The 17,163-nt window shown below is 40.3% G+C and overlaps 1 protein-coding gene across 6 annotated transcripts in view; it reads left to right on the top strand.

The window, feature by feature from the left end:
- Positions 1–555: 555 nt before the first annotated feature.
- Positions 556–17,163, top strand: part of MAST2 (microtubule associated serine/threonine kinase 2) — a 233,255-nt gene continuing 216,647 nt past the window's right edge. For all 6 annotated transcript variants that reach the window (XM_047082573.1, XM_047082574.1, XM_047082572.1 and 3 more), the window contains exon 1: positions 556–841. In XM_047082573.1, the coding sequence (XP_046938529.1) occupies positions 656–841 (186 nt within the window). In that variant the 5' untranslated portion in view covers positions 556–655. The remainder of the gene's footprint in view (positions 842–17,163) is intronic.

Here is a 17,163-nt window from a genome sequence, read left to right as displayed (position 1 = left end):
TTTTGTATCCTTGTTCCTGTTCCCACTCCCCCTAGATCCTTGAAGACACTAAACGGTTCTAACTCACTTTCAGATCCCTAGCACTTAGCTTGGCCGGGCACACAATTTCATGAATGGATGAATGAAAAGATCAATGAGCGTCCCCAGCCGCAGCAGACGCGCCAAGGGCCCGCCCCCTTCCGCTTTACCCACCAAGCAGGGAGGCCACGGGCGCGTCTCTCGCGACCGTTCGCTGGCGCGTGCGCCGGAGGCCGCGCGCGGCCGGAGGTGGCGGGCGGGTTCCCCGTGCGCGCGCGCGCGAGGTGGGGAGGACAGGGGCGGGGCCGGTCCAGAGGCGGGCGCGCCGGCTGGCTGCTGGCTGGGGAGCCGGCGGCGGTGGTGGCGGCGGCTGCGGCGGCGGGTGGCCGGCCAAGCGTGTGCCGGGTGGGAGAAGACGGGCGGCGGCGATGCTGCCGCCTCCCTAAGGAGCCCCGAGGAGGTTGCTGCGCTTGAAGCCCCAGAAAGCGCGGAAGAGCTGCGAGCTGGGTCGGTGGCTTCGGGCGCCTGCCCGGCCATGGTGGCCGCGGGCGGTGGTTGGCGCGGCAGCGCTGCGGCCCGGGGCCGTTCGGGGCCGGGACAGTCGTGGCGCTGACGCCTGAGGGGCCCAGCCACAGATATGAAGCGGAGCCGCTGCCGCGACCGACCGCAGCCGCCACCACCGGCCGCCTGCAGGGAGGATGGGGCTCAGCGGGCGGCGGAGCTGCCCCAACCCCAGCCCTTGCCGTCGCGCCGGCGAGCGCCTCCTGGGAGGCAGCTACTGGAGGAGCGGACCGGGCCCTCGGGCCCCGAGGTGAAGGAGCAGGTAAGGCGGGCCGGCGTCCGGGAGGGAAAGGATGGGGAGCGGGAGCCTGAATGGGAGCGGTGGGGGAGGGGGAATCTCAGGCGGGAAGACTTGGGCTAGGGCATTTGAGGGGTGGGGACTGTGTAGTTCTGCCGGATTAAAGGAAGGTCTGGAGCGGCAGAAAACTGGGGAGTGGAAAAATGGAAGTCATGGCCTGGGGTTGAATGGGAGGGAAATGGGGGAACAGGGGTTTGGAAAAATGGTCCTATGAGCGTTTGTAGTCCGGGATTCTGGATGCGAAGAAGGGACGCTGGAATGTGGCCTGGGAGTAAATGAACTGCAAAGAATAGGCTTACTAAAGGATACTGAGGAGTTAGCCAGAAGGGTAAATAGTGCAAAGTAGGGAAAATCAGTATGATAGAGTAAATGTTATCCTATTTCCTAGAGGTTGTCCTGACAGTTATAAAAACAGATGCCATTCCTAAGCATTCTTTTATTTGGCCATCATTATATAGTGTTGTGGAGTGTGTTCAAATATTCAAGATTCCCTTCGGTAACGATCTATTTCACAAGAAAGCACTTTTTAAAACACCTGCATATGTGCAGTTCCAAACCCAGCGCTGTGAACAGAATTTATAGAGAGATAGGCTCTGCCTTCTAGGAGTTTACCACTGAAAACACCTTAATGGGAAAACAGAAAGCAGTGTAAAACTATTCATGGAGTTTCTGAATGGATAGGATGTTTTTGTATAATTTATTAATCAAGCATAGAAATAGGGGATAAAGGTCAGTTTTATGAGGCAGGAGAAGTTGCCACTAGTAGCTGTAGGAGGTGCAGTGAAAGGAGAATATGTGGTCCTTGACCTTGTGCGACTTGCAGAAAAATATTCTGTAGTAGTGAACTCTAGTGACAGCTTTCTCTTTGCACAGCTCTACTTGAGACCCTAGTAAATTCATCCTTGACTCATTCAAGACTTTTATTAGGTCTCCTGCCTCTTTTCCATCAGTTCAATAAGTATTTTACTTAGATATCATTCTTCATTACATAGTTTCATTGATGCACACGCTAGCACTTGGATTTTTTTCTACGTTTTGTTCATCTTTTATTCTGCACCCAGCTCTGAGTAGACTGCACCATCCGCTATCTCTGCCCTTGCTTTCAGGCCACTGAACATTGTCCCTGGATGTAATTTCCCCAGTTTTTTATATTGTTTTTTATATTCTCTCCAGTACCTACTTGAAACTTTTAAAATATACTTAAAGCTCTGATCCTTTCCTGATTCAGTTTACTCGGTTCAATTGGCCTTATTGCATGGTTCACAAAAGAGTTCAGGGTTATTTGATTTTCCCTTCTTCTCTATCTCACAATTTTATTTGTTTGTTTGTTTATCTATTTAGTAAGTAAGAAAGCAAGCTCTCTGCCCAACGTTGGACTTTAACTCATACTGAGTTAAACACATACTCTACTAGCTGAGCAAGCCAGGTGCCCCTCTAGCTCACAATTTCTGTGTTCACTCATCTTTTGCTTCAATTCTAGAGAAAGAAGTATTCATCCTCCTCTTCAAGGCTTATCCCTGTACTTCTGTCCTTGATTTTATCCTCTCTCATTCAGTGGAGGCCTTTGTTATGTATATTATTTTCTCTTTGTCTTATACCTCAACTAAAAAATGAAACAACAGTTTCCCTGAATTGTGTAACCCACCTAAGCTAATTTGTTTTCTTTGCTTTGCTTTACCAGCAACCCTCTTGGGAAATGAGTTTGTATTCACTGTCTTAGCTTCCTCACCTGTACACATTCCTCATATTACAGTTTGGTGCTTTTTTTAAAAGTTTGTTTATATAAGTAATCTTTACACCCAACAATGAGACTCAGCCCAGGACCATGAGGTCAAGAGTTACATGCTCTTCCGATTGAGCCAGCCAGATACCCCTTATAGTTTGGCTTCTACACTTATACTGTTCCAAAACTGATGTCTTCATGGTCACTAATAACTTTATATGTTTTTTGCTTTGTATGATATTTACTTTTTTATTGAATGTGACTTAAATATAGTGCATAAATTGAGGGTTCATTCAGCCCATGAATTTTTACAGATTGAATACATCCATGTAACCACTGTTCAAATCAAGATGTAGAGCATGTCCAATACCCTAGTATGCCCCTTGGTGTTTTCTCCCAGTTATTATGCTTCCCCAAAGGTAACTGCTTTCCCAACCTTCATCGCCATGGATTAGTTTTGCCCCTTCTTGAGCTTCGTATACATGGAATCTCCTGGTTTGTACTCTTCTGACTAGATTTTTTTCGTTAAATCATGGCTGTGAGATTCATTTATGTTGTTCCTTGTAGAAACGGTTCTTTTTCATTGCTGTGTAGTTTTCCATTGTGCGAACGTCCACAATGATACTAAAACTTCTTTTTCAAATAACAAAATAATGCATGGCACTTGTGTAAAGTTTTCATTGTGAAAGAATTATGCAGAGAGATATGTAGCAGTCCCAGGGAACTTTAAATGACTAAATTTGATAGTCTTCAGCCCAGTCTTCATTCTCTCTGACTTCTGTGAACTATTTATCACTGTTGCTCAGGTGTTCCTTCTTGATATTTTCATCTCTTGTTGTAACGACCACTGCACTCCTTTTTCTCTGACTGCTTCCTGTGTGTCTTTTTTTGTTTTCTTTTCTCATAAATGTTTCTTGAGGATATGTCCTCTGTTCTTAGCTCTCTCCTTTATTGTACTCTTGTGTTTTTGCAGGCCTACCCTATTCATGGCAAGTATTTAGGATGTGAAACAAGGGTCTCTGATCTTCTTTTATTCATGGCCTTGTGTCACAGAACCTCCTTGTAGAGTGATCTGAGTTCCCAAGCTTGACCTTTTCCCTTAGCTCTACATTTCCATTTCTTTCTCTGATGTTTCCACTATAGTATACTCAGCATTTGTGATCTTAACATTGTAATTTTTATAATTTGATAGTGTCCTTGAAAGTCCATAACTTGTAATAATTTGATTTTGAAAAGATAAAAATTTCAGTTGCACATTATGAGGCTGAATGGATTATGTCCATTCAGGGAGTAAGCTTAGCTGATCAACAAGCATTGACTCTCACAGGTGACTTTGTTCTCCTTTCCTCATGACGTGGAGCAATGCTTGTTATACTACATACTAGCTGGTGTTTTGGAGTAAGTTCTGAAGAGGATGCATGACTTGGATCTCTAGAAGATCAGTGGCTTGCTATATCCTTAAAATAGAATTCATTATTTCTCCTTTGAAATGTGCTTTTCCCTGTCATTCCTTTTCCTTGTCATCCAGCTTGAAGTTGTATCCTTGGTGTTTGACTTCCCCTCTCCCTTGACCCCCTAACCCAGATTTTGCTGATTCTGCCTTCATGATGCCTTTCAAATCTTTATTCTCACTGTCATCACTTTAATTAAGCATTTATAAACTTCTGTCTTGGTTGTTGTAATACCTTAAGTGCATTTACTCTGCTTTTAGTCTTTTAACCTCTAATTTATAATGCATTCTGGTAAAAAAAAAAAAAACCCAAAAGATTATAACTCATTGCTTACCTGAGTTCCGGTAGTAGATAAATATTTGTTAAATGATCATTCCATTTCTGTATCTTCGGAAACCTTCATTAGCTTATTACCCATAGAATAAAGTCTGGAGATCTTGGCATTCAAGGTCTACTTGATACCACTTTTTATTCGAAGAAGTGGAGTTAGGTGCCGCTTCTCTTGTTTCCCCAAGACTTTGCTTTATAAATTCTTTGAGGCCCACATTGTTTCATTTACTGTTGTGCACCTAAGGCCTACTGTGGTATTTGAAACATAGTTATTTGTCTGAATATTTATTAGAAACATAGATATGTGGCAGTGTCTGGCTGGCTGGCTCAGTGGGTGGAGTATGTGACTCTTGATTTAGGGGTTGTTTGAGCCCCACATTGGGTGTAGAGATTACTTAAAAACAATAAATCTTAAAAAAAAAAAAGAAACGTGGTGGTGCTTGAAACAGATATTTGCTCAATGAGCATGCTAATTGGTTGTCTCTCATCAGAGAAAATACTCCTCAGAGACTGTCTTATTCATTGTATCACCTTAGTGTTTTAACTGGTTGTAGTAGTTGGTGGTCAGTAAATATTTGTTTACTGTTGGGCACTTTCGTATACTTATTTTAATTAATCATCCATCTGAAAAACTCTTCTCTGCCTCTGCCCATTGAAATTCTACTCAAGGTTCCAGGCCTAGCTCAAATGCTACAGAAACTGTTCTTTGAAGTTATTTTTCTATGTGAGATCCTCCTAAGAGGATCCTTGATTAGGCTTAATAAATCTTTAAATCTCCTGAAATTTTAGTTCTCAAAAATCTGTGATCCAGAAAGTGAAAGCTTTGGTTCTATGATATTAAATGAAAATGAAAAAATGATTAGAAAGCACATTAGATAGGGACTTAATAAATGCTAATTCTTAAAAAAATTATTTTTAATGTTTATTTTTGAGAGAGAAAGAGAGAGAGAGCGAGCACAAGCTGGGGAGGGGCAGAGAGAGAGAGAGAGAGAGAGAGAGAGAATCCCAAGCAGGCTTTGCGCTGTCAGCAGAGAGCCTGACACAGGACTCGAACCCATGAACCGTGAGATCATGACCTGAGTCGAAGTCGAAGGTCTAACCGATAGAGCCACCCAGGCACCCCAAAAAATACTAATTCTTATCTCATTTTGTTTCTATAACATTGTTTTGTCCACTACATGGTATATGGTAGGTTCTGAATAAAGATTTGCTGAATGAGTGGGTGAATGAATTAGTGTTTTAGCACTTTTATCCTTCTGTATTCATTTTGTATTATTTCATTTCTGCTTTTAAGTTGTAAATGGTTAAATGTAAGACGATATAATTTTTCTATTATAATGCATAGACAGGGCTTTGCTCACATTAGTTGGTAAGTATTTATTGATGAATAGAAAATTCTTCAAATATTTTGAATTTGGGGGGGATTCGAATAATAATAGCATGATAGAAATAGCCAATTAAAGGAAATGAGACATTTTTGAGGATGGAGGAAGATATTCCCTCAGCACCATTGAAAAATTTGCAAAATTATTTTCATGGAAATCAGCAACATCTCTTTCCTCTGCAGTATAATGTTAGTACATTGGCAAAAGCATAGGAAAGAAAGAGGGGAAGCTGCATATTGTATGTAGGGAACTAAAATCAACTTGGTATTGCTGGAGCATAAAGTTAAAGGCATAGATGGTTAGTTAAGAGACTGAAGGAGCCTGGGTTATAGAAAGCTCTTTAGTACTATGTAAACGTGTAATAAATAGGGAAGCAAGATGGTCTTACTTGTGTTTTAGCTGGATTACTTTGGCAACGGTGTGGGGGATAGAATGTTGGACATGGTGATTGAGACATAGACATTTGAGAATTCTTTTGAGTTTTCAGTATAGAAAGTTTTTAGCCTTCCCTTGCCTCTTATCCACAAGTTTAATGGGTAAAGGCCAGCTCCTGAAAACGTGGTGGCTTTGGAAGATTTGATTTCGTCAAAGGTAGTGGTAGTAGAGAGCCTGGGATGGTTGAAGTGGGTTGGACAATGTTCCTGATTTTTCTGTCTCTGTTCTACTGGATGCCTCTTAGCCTAACGATCAGCCTAAGGGCTTTACCACCCCAGTTACTGATGGTGACCTGTAGTCATGAGTATCAAAGGCAGCTGAATCTTGCAATGATTGTTACCTTCTTCATTGCTGGTCTTAGCTGCTGTGTGATTCTCTGCTAAATTTGTTACCTAGCTTTGTATTTTCTTGATTAAATCCCTATGGTACCTTGGTAATTATTACTTTTCATTAGCAGGTGATGATTGTTTTTCATCATTAATATACCTACTTGAGGTTCCAAATAAGTTGAAAACTGGGGTTGTTGGATCAAGGCCTAGCCCTGGGTGAAGAAGAAAAAGCCCTCAAGGGAGAGTAGAGGCTAGATGTTATTAGGAGTAAGGACTTCCACAAAATGCAGTTAGTGAGACATAGTTGGCAACCTTTTGTTTTAGCTTTTAGCCTCATTATTAACTCCCAAAGATTCTTTCCTCTTCCCTTTACCACAGCCATGAACACAATGGATATATAGTAAATGATTGCGGGGAGAAATTGACATCAACCTGAACCTTCTACTTCCATTTTCATTAGGTATATTTCATCCTTACCAATAATTGTTCCACCTCTAAAATCTTTGTTTTTTTTAAATGTAAGATTAAAAAAATATTTATTTTGAGAGAGAGTGAGCAAGCAAATCAGTGGGGGAGGTACAGAGGGAGAGAGAATCCTAAGCAGGCTCTGCGCTGTCAGCACACAACCTGATGTGGGGCTTGAACTCATGAACTGTGAGATCATGACCTGAGCCGAAACTAAGAGATGGACGCTTAACTGACTGAGCCACCCAGGTGCCCCTAAAATCTTAGTTTTGAGCTTACCACACTCTGACCTTCACATCATCCTCCATTTTTCTATTTCACACTTCTTTTAGAATGTCCTCTTCAAAAATGGTTCAAGGTCTTTGGAACCTCTAGTTGATGTTTTTTTTTTTTAAACCATCTTTTCATTGTCAGTCACCTCATGCTTCGACTTCCCTCCTATTCAACTTAACATTTCATGGGCTATCATAATCATTCCTGTGCATGTACCTCCAGTTTCTTTGCCATTTCCCCTTTCTGGCATATGTGCTTGACTAAATTCCAACCATCATTACACCAACTCTGGCTATTCTGCACCTGTGTCTAAGCAGCTGAATGTGGCTGGAGAAAAACATGACCATGGTGACATCCCAGTTTGTGATCAGGAACCTCAAAGAGTCTGTCAGCACTGCCACTCAGTCCTATGACATTTCCCTAGTCCATTCACTCTTAAATGATAGTTTAATTTTTCTCCTCAAATCTCCAAAACTCTCTTTGTCCTCTTTACTCTTAGTTGATATCCTTGTTTCCTGTTTAACTGAAGGGAAAAAAAATCCGAAGAGAACTTCCACAAGCTCCCATTATAAATTACCCAACCTACCTGTATCTGTACCCATATTCCATGCCCTCTCTCCTATTGCTATGGATAATCTCTTCCTACTCTTACCAAGGACAACCCCTACATCAATTAAGAGTTTTCTTCTTGAAATAATTCCTTCATACTCCTGAATCATTAGTTTTTCTTTTCTGTTGTATGCTCTGTATGTTTTGTTCTCATCAGTATGGCTATAATATTTATATTATTTTCCATCTTAAAAAAACTTTATTAATCCTACACTGCTCCTTTTTTCATTTATTCTTTGATTCAACAGTTTTTTGTTTGTTTTCAGTACTCTTGGGATTACAGCAGTGGAAAAGGCAGGCCACAAACCCTGCTTTTATGAAGTGTCTATTCTAGTAGAGGGAATGTCATGTTTGATCTTAGCCAAAAGGCCAAGAAATTATAGTAGAGGGAACATCAGGTAATAAAATAAAATATGTACTATGTTATATGGTGATAAGTACTATGAAAAAATAAAGCAAGGAAGGGGGATAAAGAATGAAGGGGAGAGGGGCAGCTGGGTGGCTCAGTTGGTTAAGTGTCTGACTCTTGATTTTGGCTCAGGTCATGATCTCACAGTTCATGGGATCAAGCTGTGTGTTGGGTTCTATGTTGGCAGCATGGAGCCTACTTGGGATTCTCTCTCTCTGCCCTTTTCCCTCATTTTCTCTCTCAAAATAAATATTAAAAAAAAAAAAGTTGGGCACCTGGGTGGCTTAGTTGGTTAAGCATCCGACTCTTGATTTCAGCTCAGGTCATGATCTCTGTTTGTGAGATTGAGCCCCACCTTGGGCTCTATGCTGACATTGCAAAGCCTGCTTGAGATTTTCTCTTTCCCTTTCTCTCTGCCCCTCCTTCCCTCTCTCTCTTTCTTTCAAAATAAATAAACATTTAAAAAATTTTTTAAAAGTAAAAATAAAGTAACACGTAGTCATTCCCTTTCCTTCTTTTTATGCATATCTTCTTTTTTTTCCACCTGGTACTGTTAACGTGTTTGATGTTTATTGTCATCCTTCCACATTAGAATATATGGTTCATGAGGGCAGGAATTGGGGTCTGTTTTTCTCACTGCTATATTTCCAGCTTCTAAAATTGTGTATAGAACACTAATAATGAAGCAACAGAAAGACAAATAAAGAAACTGATCCCATTCACAATTTCACCAAGAAGCATAAAATACCTAGGAATAAATCTAGCCAAAGATGTACAAGATCTGTATGAAGGCTTATGAAGGAAATTGAAGAAGATATAAAGAAATGGAAAAACATTCCGTGCTCATGGGTTGGAAGAATAAATGTTGTTAAAATGTCAATACTCCCCAAAGCTATCTACACATTCAATGCAATCCCGATCAAAATTGCACCAGCATTCTTCTCGAAGCTAGAACAAGCAATCCTAAAATTCATATGGAACCACAAAAGGCCCCGAATAGCCAAAGTAATTTTGAAGAAGAAGACCAAAGCAGGAGGCATCACAATCCCAGACTTTAGCCTCTACTACAAAGCTGTACTCATCAAGACAGCATGGTATTGGCACAAAAGCAGACACATAGACCAATGGAATAGAATAGAAACCCCAGAACTAGACCCACAAACGTATGGCCAACTCATCTTTGACAAAGCAGGAAAGAATATCCAATGGAAAAAAGACAGTCTCTTTAACAAATGGTGCTGGGAGAACTGGGCAGCAACATGCAGAAGATTGAAACTAGACCACTTTCTTACACCATTCACAAAAATGAACTCAAAATGGATAAAGGACCTGAATGTGAGACAGGAAACCATCAAAACCCTAGAGGAGAAAGCAGGAAAAGACCTCTCTGACCTCAGCCGCAGCAATTTCTTACTTGACACATCCCCAAAGGCAAGGGAATTAAAAGCAAAAATGAACTGTTGGGACCTCATGAAGATAAAAAGCTTCTGCACAGAAAAGGAAACAACCAACAAAACTAAAAGGCAACCAACGGAATGGGAAAAGATATTTGCAAATGACATATCAGACAAAGGGCTAGTATCCAAAATCTATAAAGAGCTCACCAAACTCCACACCCAAAAAACAAATAACCCAGTGAAGAAATGGGCAGAAAACATGAATAGACACTTCTCTAAAGAAGACATCCAGATGGCCAACAGGCACATGAACAGATGCTCAACATCGCTCCTCATCAGGGAAATACAAATCAAAACCACACTCACATATCACCTCATGCCAGTCAGAGTGGCCAAAATGAACAAATCAGGAGACTATAGATGCTGGCGAGGATGTGGAGAAACGGGAACCCTCTTGCACTCTTGGTGGGAATGCAAACTGGTACAGCCACTCTGGAAAACAGTGTGGAGGTTCCTCAAAAAATTAAAAATAGACCTACCCTATGACCCAGGAGCAGCACTGCTAGGAATTTACCCAAGGGATACAGGAGTATTGATGCATAGGGGCACTTGTACCCCAATGTTTATAGCAGCAGCTATTGTTATAGCCAAATTGTGGAAAAAGCCTAAATGTCCATCAACTGATGAATGGATAAAGAAATTGTGGTTTATATACACAAAGGAGTACTACGTGGCAATGAGAAAGAATGAAATATGGCCCTTTGTAGCAACGTGGATGGAACTGGAGAGTGTGATGCTAAGTGAAATAAGCCATACAGAGAAAGACAGATACCATGTGTGTTCACTCTTATGTGGATCCTGAGAAACTTAACAGAAACCCATGGGGGAGGGGAAGGGAAAGGGAAAACAAAGAAAAAAAAAGGTTAGAGTGGGAGAGAGAGCTAAAGCATAAGAGACTCTTAAAAACCGAGAACTGAGGGTTGATGGGGGGTGGGAGGGAGGGGAGGGTAGGTGATGGGCATTGAAAAGGGCATCTTTTGGGATGAGCACTGGGTGTTGTATAGAAACTAATTTGACAATAAATTTCATAAAATAAAATAAAATAAAATAAAATAAAATAAAATAAAATAAAATAAAATAAAATAAAATAAAATAAAATTGTGTATAGAAGGTACTCAATAAATACTTCTAGGTGATTTTGTAATGATTAAGATTGAGTCATTTTCTGACTTCAAATTCCAACTTTGTGACCTGAGGCAAGTTACTTAAGTTCTCTAAGCTTTAATTATCCCATATATGTAACAGAGATGATATCATTACCTATTTCATAGGGTTATTGTGAGGCTTAAAAAAATTTGTTTTTAGAGGGAAAGCTTTTTTTTTTTTTTTAATGTTTATTTACTTTTGAGAGAGAGAGAGCGCGAGTGAGCATGAGCAGGGGAGGGGCAGAGAGAGATGGAGACACAGAACCTGAAGCAGGCTCCAGGCTCTGATCTGTCAGCACAGATCCCGATGTGGGAATCCAACTCATGAGCTGGGAGATCACCACCTGAGCCAGAGTCAGATGCTCAACCGACTGAGCCACCCAGGGGCCCCTCCCCTTTTTGAAAGTTTACCTATTTATTTTTTTTGGGGGGGGGTGGCAGAGAGAGAGAGAAAATCCCAAGCAGGCTCTGTGCTGTCAGTGCAGAGCCTGCTACAGGCTCCATCTCTTGACCCATGATATCATGACCTCAGCCAAAATCAAGATTCAACGCTTGACCAACTGGGACACCCAGGCACCCCGAGGATTTAATAAATTAATCCACGTAAAACAGTTACTAAAAGCATGATACCAAAAAGCTATCATTATATTTTTAAGGTACATGCACAGAATGTGTGAATATAGAATTCATATTTTTCAGTGTTCTTGTCTGGCTTGAGAAAGAAATATAATAGAAAAAGATGTATCTTGACCTTTGATTTGTTGGTATTATTGAACTGTTCTTTTACTTTGTTCAACTTGAAAAGGAGGCTTTAATTTGTGCATTTTTGCTTTTAGGGAACCTTTTATGAATTTCTTTAAGTAACTAGCTTAGGAGATAGTGTAGTCTCCCTAGGTTTTAGAATGTAATTAAGGACAAATTCAGGCCAAGGAAACCACATTTAAAAATTCTGTGATACCATTTTAGTTGTGCCAACTCTAATGTAACAATATTTCCCAAGGGTGAACCTGAGTAGCAGATGCACAAATTCTTTAACCCTTAATATGTGGGAGATTAACAAGCCACATAGTTTCTCTGCCTATATTTTAGTAAAACAGAGGTAATATAGTATTGTCAGACCTTCTAATTTGCACAACCATGTGAGGCTTTCAGGAATGTTTTAAAAAGCCGAGAGTAGAAATAGTTGGTATTAATTTTTAAAAAGTCTTTAAGCTATTTCATCACTTTTTTTTTTTTTTTGTAAAGTTTATTTATTTTGAGAGACAGCAAGCAGGGGAGGGACAGAGAGGAGGATAGAGAGAAATCTAAGCAGGCTCTGTGTTGTCAGCGCAGAGTTGATGTGGGGCTCAGACTCATGAACTGGGATATTAGGACCTGAGCTGAAATCAGGAGTCGGACATTCAACTGACTGAGCTACCAAGGCACCCCACTTAAGCTATTTCAAAGGTGTGATGGTTTTGCTCAAGTGACCCAGGAACATCTGAGTCCTGCCTTTGACCAGTGAGAGCTACTAGTAGCTCTTATGCTAGTAGTCTTTTATATTAAGGAATATTAGTTACTGTAACAGATACATTCAAAAGAATCCAGACTAATGGAGGCTCTACCATTTTATGCACATGGCTTCCAAGGTCACCTGGAGCAGGTAGGGGAATCTTGTGGGAGGTTTTGATGGGCCTGGTCTGGAAATGGCTTAATTACTTCCACCCATATTCCATTGCGGGAATTCAATCACAGGGCCATGCCTAACTGCTAGAGGGCTGGGAAAAATCTAGTTGTGCCCAGGAGGAAGGTGAATCATGTTTAGTCAACATCTAGTTACTCCCTGCTCCAGGCTTCAAACCTCAATAATTCCTCAACGAGAACTATGTAGAAATCCTCTTATTTTGGGTATAGACAGCCTAGCAGTGTAGTCTCCTTTCATTTCTTATAGGTCCACAGAGTTTTGGGTAATAACCGTTTTGAATGCAAGTAAAGGCCTTTTTTCAGGAACATCTAGGAGATCTGGAAAAGCTTGTTTTCTTCTGCCTCTGGCAGAACTAGTCACTGGCAACCCTCATACTCCTTCACTCTTGGTGGCTAGTGAAAGCTGTGCTCAGGCTTTTCTCACTTTGTCACCCCAGCCATGTGGAAGAGGAAAAAACCAAGAAGGAAGGCAAAGGTATGCCAGAGAGAAAGGTGACTGGGTCTCAGCTCTCATTTCAGTAGGTTTCTTCAGTAGGAAGAAAACATGGCCCTAGACAGTCCATCTCCACATGTACTTTGGCTTCTTAAATTACAGTAACATACACTTAACATAAAATCACTGACATTTAGTACATTCAAATGCTTTGTAACCATTACCACTAGTTCCAGAACATTTTCATCACCCCAGAAGGAAAACTACCTATTGAGTTAGTCTCCATTTCTTCCTTCCTCCTGTCTTTGGGACCACTAATCTGTTTTCTGTTGCTGTGGACTCTGGACACTTCATATAAATGGATTCATACAATATATGGCTTTTTATGTCTGCCTTCTTTCACTTAGCATATTTTTGAGATTTATCCATATAGTAGCATTATCAGTACCTTATTTTTTTATGACTACGTAATATTTCATTATATGGATTATATGGATTTTGTTTGTCATCAGTTGATGGGTTGTTTCTACCTTTTGATGATAGAGATGACTGCTATGACACTACTATGAACATTCATGTATAAGTTTTTGTTTGAATACCTGTTTTTTCTAGTTTTTTGTTGTATGGATAGGAGTGGAATTGCTGGATCATATGGCAGTTTTATGTTTAAGTTTAAGAGGAACTGACAAACTGTTCACAGTGGCTGTACCATTTTATTTTTATTTTTATGTATTTGTTTTAAACTTATTTAAGTTTTATTTTATTTTATTTTTTTTAATATATGAAATTTATTGTCAAATTGGTTTCCATACAACACCCAGTGCTCATCCCAAAAGATGCCCTTTTCAATGCCCATCACCTACCCCCCCTCCCTTCCAGCCCCCATCAACCCTCAGTTTGTCCTCAGTTTTTAAGAGTCTCTTATGCTTTGGCTGTCTCTCCCACTCCAACCTCTTTTTTTTTCTTTTTTTTCCCTTCCCCTCCCCTCCCCCATGGGTTTCTGTTAAGTTTCTCAGGATCCACATAAGAGTGAACACACATGGTATCTGTCTTTCTCTGTATGGCTTATTTCACTTAGCATCACACTCTCCAGTTCCATCCACGTTGCTACAAAGGGCCATATTTCATTCTTTCTCATTGCCACGTAGTACTCCTTTGTGTATATAAACCACAATTTCTTTATCCATTCATCAGTTGATGGACATTTAGGCTTTTTCCACAATTTGGCTATAACAATAGCTGCTGCTATAAACATTGGGGTACAAGTGCCCCTATGCATCAATACTCCTGTATCCCTTGGGTAAATTCCTAGCAGTGCTGCTCCTGGGTCATAGGGTAGGTCTATTTTTAATTTTTTGAGGAACCTCCACACTGTTTTCCAGAGTGGCTGTACCAGTTTGCATTCCCACCAAGAGTGCAAGAGGGTTCCCGTTTCTCCACATCCTCGCCAGCATCTATAGTCTCCTGATTTGTTCATTTTGGCCACTCTGACTGGCATGAGGTGATATGTGAGTGTGGTTTTGATTTGTATTTCCCTGATGAGGAGCGATGTTGAGCATCTGTTCATGTGCCTGTTGGCCATCCGGATGTCTTCTTTAGAGAAGTGTCTATTCATGTTTTCTGCCCATTTCTTCACTGGGTTATTTGTTTTTTGGGTGTGGAGTTTGGTGAGCTCTTTATAGATTTTGGATACTAGCCCTTTGTCTGATATGTCATTTGCAAGTATCTTTTCCCATTCCGTTGGTTGCCTTTTAGTTTTGTTGGTTGTTTCCTTTTCTGTGCAGAAGCTTTTTATCTTCATGAGGTCCCAACAGTTCATTTTTGCTTTTAATTCCCTTGCCTTTGGGGATGTGTCAAGTAAGAAATTGCTGCGGCTGAGGTCAGAGAGGTCTTTTCCTGCTTTCTCCTCTAGGGTTTTGATGGTTTCCTGTCTCACATTCAGGTCCTTTATCCATTTTGAGTTCATTTTTGTGAATGGTGTAAGAAAGTGGTCTAGTTTCAATCTTCTGCATGTTGCTGCCCAGTTCTCCCAGCACCATTTGTTAAAGAGACTGTCTTTTTTCCATTGGATATTCTTTCCTGCTTTGTCAAAGATGAGTTGGCCATACGTTTGTGGGTCTAGTTCTGGGGTTTCTATTCTATTCCATTGGTCTATGTGTCTGCTTTTGTGCCAATACCATGCTGTCTTGATGAGTACAGCTTTGTAGTAGAGGCTAAAGTCTGGGATTGTGATGCCTCCTGCTTTGGTCTTCTTCTTCAAAATTACTTTGGCTATTCGGGGCCTTTTGTGGTTCCGTATGAATTTTAGGATTGCTTGTTCTAGCTTCGAGAAGAATGCTGGTGCAATTTTGATCGGGATTGCATTGAATGTGTAGATAGCTTTGGGGAGTATTGACATTTTGACAATATTTATTCTTCCAACCCATGAGCACGGAATGTTTTTCCATTTCTTTATATCTTCTTCAATTTCCTTCATAAGCCTTCATACAGATCTTTTACATCTTTGGTTAGATTTATTCCTAGGTATTTTATGCTTCTTGGTGCAATTGTGAATGGGATCAGTTTCTTTATTTGTCTTTCTGTTGCTTCATTATTAGTGTATAAGAATGCAACTGATTTCTGTACATTGATTTTGTATCCTGCAACTTTGCTAAATTCATGTATCAGTTCTAGCCGACTTCTGGTGGAGTCTATTGGATTTTCCATGTATAATATCATTGTCATCTGCAAAAAGTGAAAGCTTGACTTCATCTTTGCCAATTTTGATGCCTTTGATTTCCTTTTGTTGTCTGATTGCTGATGCTAGAACTTCCAACACTATGTGAAACAACAGCGGTGAGAGTGGACACACCTGTCATGTTCCTGATCTCAGGGGGAAAGCTCTCAGTTTTTCCCCATTGAGGATGATATGACCTGTGGGCTTTTCATAAATGGCTTTTATGATGTTTAAGTATGTCCCTTCTATCCCGACTTCCTTGAGGGTTTTTATTAAGAAAGGTTGCTGAATTTTGTCAAATGCTTTTTCTGCATCGATTGACAGGATCATATGGTTCTTATCTTTTCTTTTATTAATGTGATGTATCACATTGATTGATTTGCGAATGTTGAACCAGCCCTGCATCCCAGGAATGAATCCCATTTGATCATGGTGAATAATTCTTTTTATAAGCTGTTGAATTCGATTTGCTAGTATCTTATTGAGAATTTTTGCATCCATATTCATCAGGGATATTGGCCTGTAGTTCTCTTTTTTTACTGGGTTTCTGTCTGGTTTAGGAACCAAAGTAATACTGGCTTCATAGAACGAGTCTGGAAGTTTTCCTTCCCTTTCTATTTTTTGGAATAGCTTGAGAAGGATAGGTATTATCTCTGCTTTAAATGTCTGGTAGAACTCCCCTGAGAAGCCATCTGGTCCTGGACTCTTATTTGTTGGGAGATTTTTGATGACGGATTCAATTTCTTCGCTGGTTATGGGTCTGTTCAAGCTTTCTATTTCCTCCTGATTGAGTTTTGGAAGTGTGTGGGTGTTTAGGAATTTGTCCATTTCTTCCAGGTTGTCCAGTTTGTTGGCATATGAATTTCATAGTATTCCTTGATAATTGCTTGTATCTCTGAAGGATTGGTTATAATAATTCCATTTTCATTCATGATTTTATCTATTTGGGTCATCTCCCTTTTCTTTTTGAGAAGCGTGGCTAGAGGTTTATCAATTTTGTTTATTTTTTCAAAAAACCAACTCTTGGTTTCATTTACAGTTTTTTTAGATTCTATATTGTTTATTTCTGCTCTGATCTTTATTTTTCTCTTCTGCTGGGTTTGGGGTGTCTTTGCTGCTCTGCTTCTATTTACTTTAGGTGTGCTGTTAGATTTTGTATTTGGGATTTTTCTTGTTTCTTGAGATAGGCCTGGATTGCAATGTATTTTCCTCTCAGGACTGCCTTCGCTGCATCCCAAAGCGTTTGGATTGTTGTATTTTCATTTTTGTTTGTTTCCATATGTTTTTTAATTTCTTCTCTAATTGCCTGGTTGACCCATTCATTCTTTAGTAGGGTGTTCTTTAACCTCCATGCTTTTGGAGGTTTTCCAGACGTTTTCCTGTGGTTGATTTCAAGCTTCATAGCATTGTGGTCTGAAAGTATGCATGGTATGATCTCAATTC

This window comes from Lynx rufus, unplaced genomic scaffold, assembly GCF_022079265.1.
Source record: "Lynx rufus isolate CCGP_SWC_20201006 ecotype Redwood Valley unplaced genomic scaffold, mLynRuf1.p SCAF_2, whole genome shotgun sequence".
In the NCBI taxonomy this organism is placed as follows: domain Eukaryota; kingdom Metazoa; phylum Chordata; class Mammalia; order Carnivora; family Felidae; genus Lynx; species Lynx rufus.
This window is presented reverse-complemented; position numbering and strand designations above follow the sequence as displayed.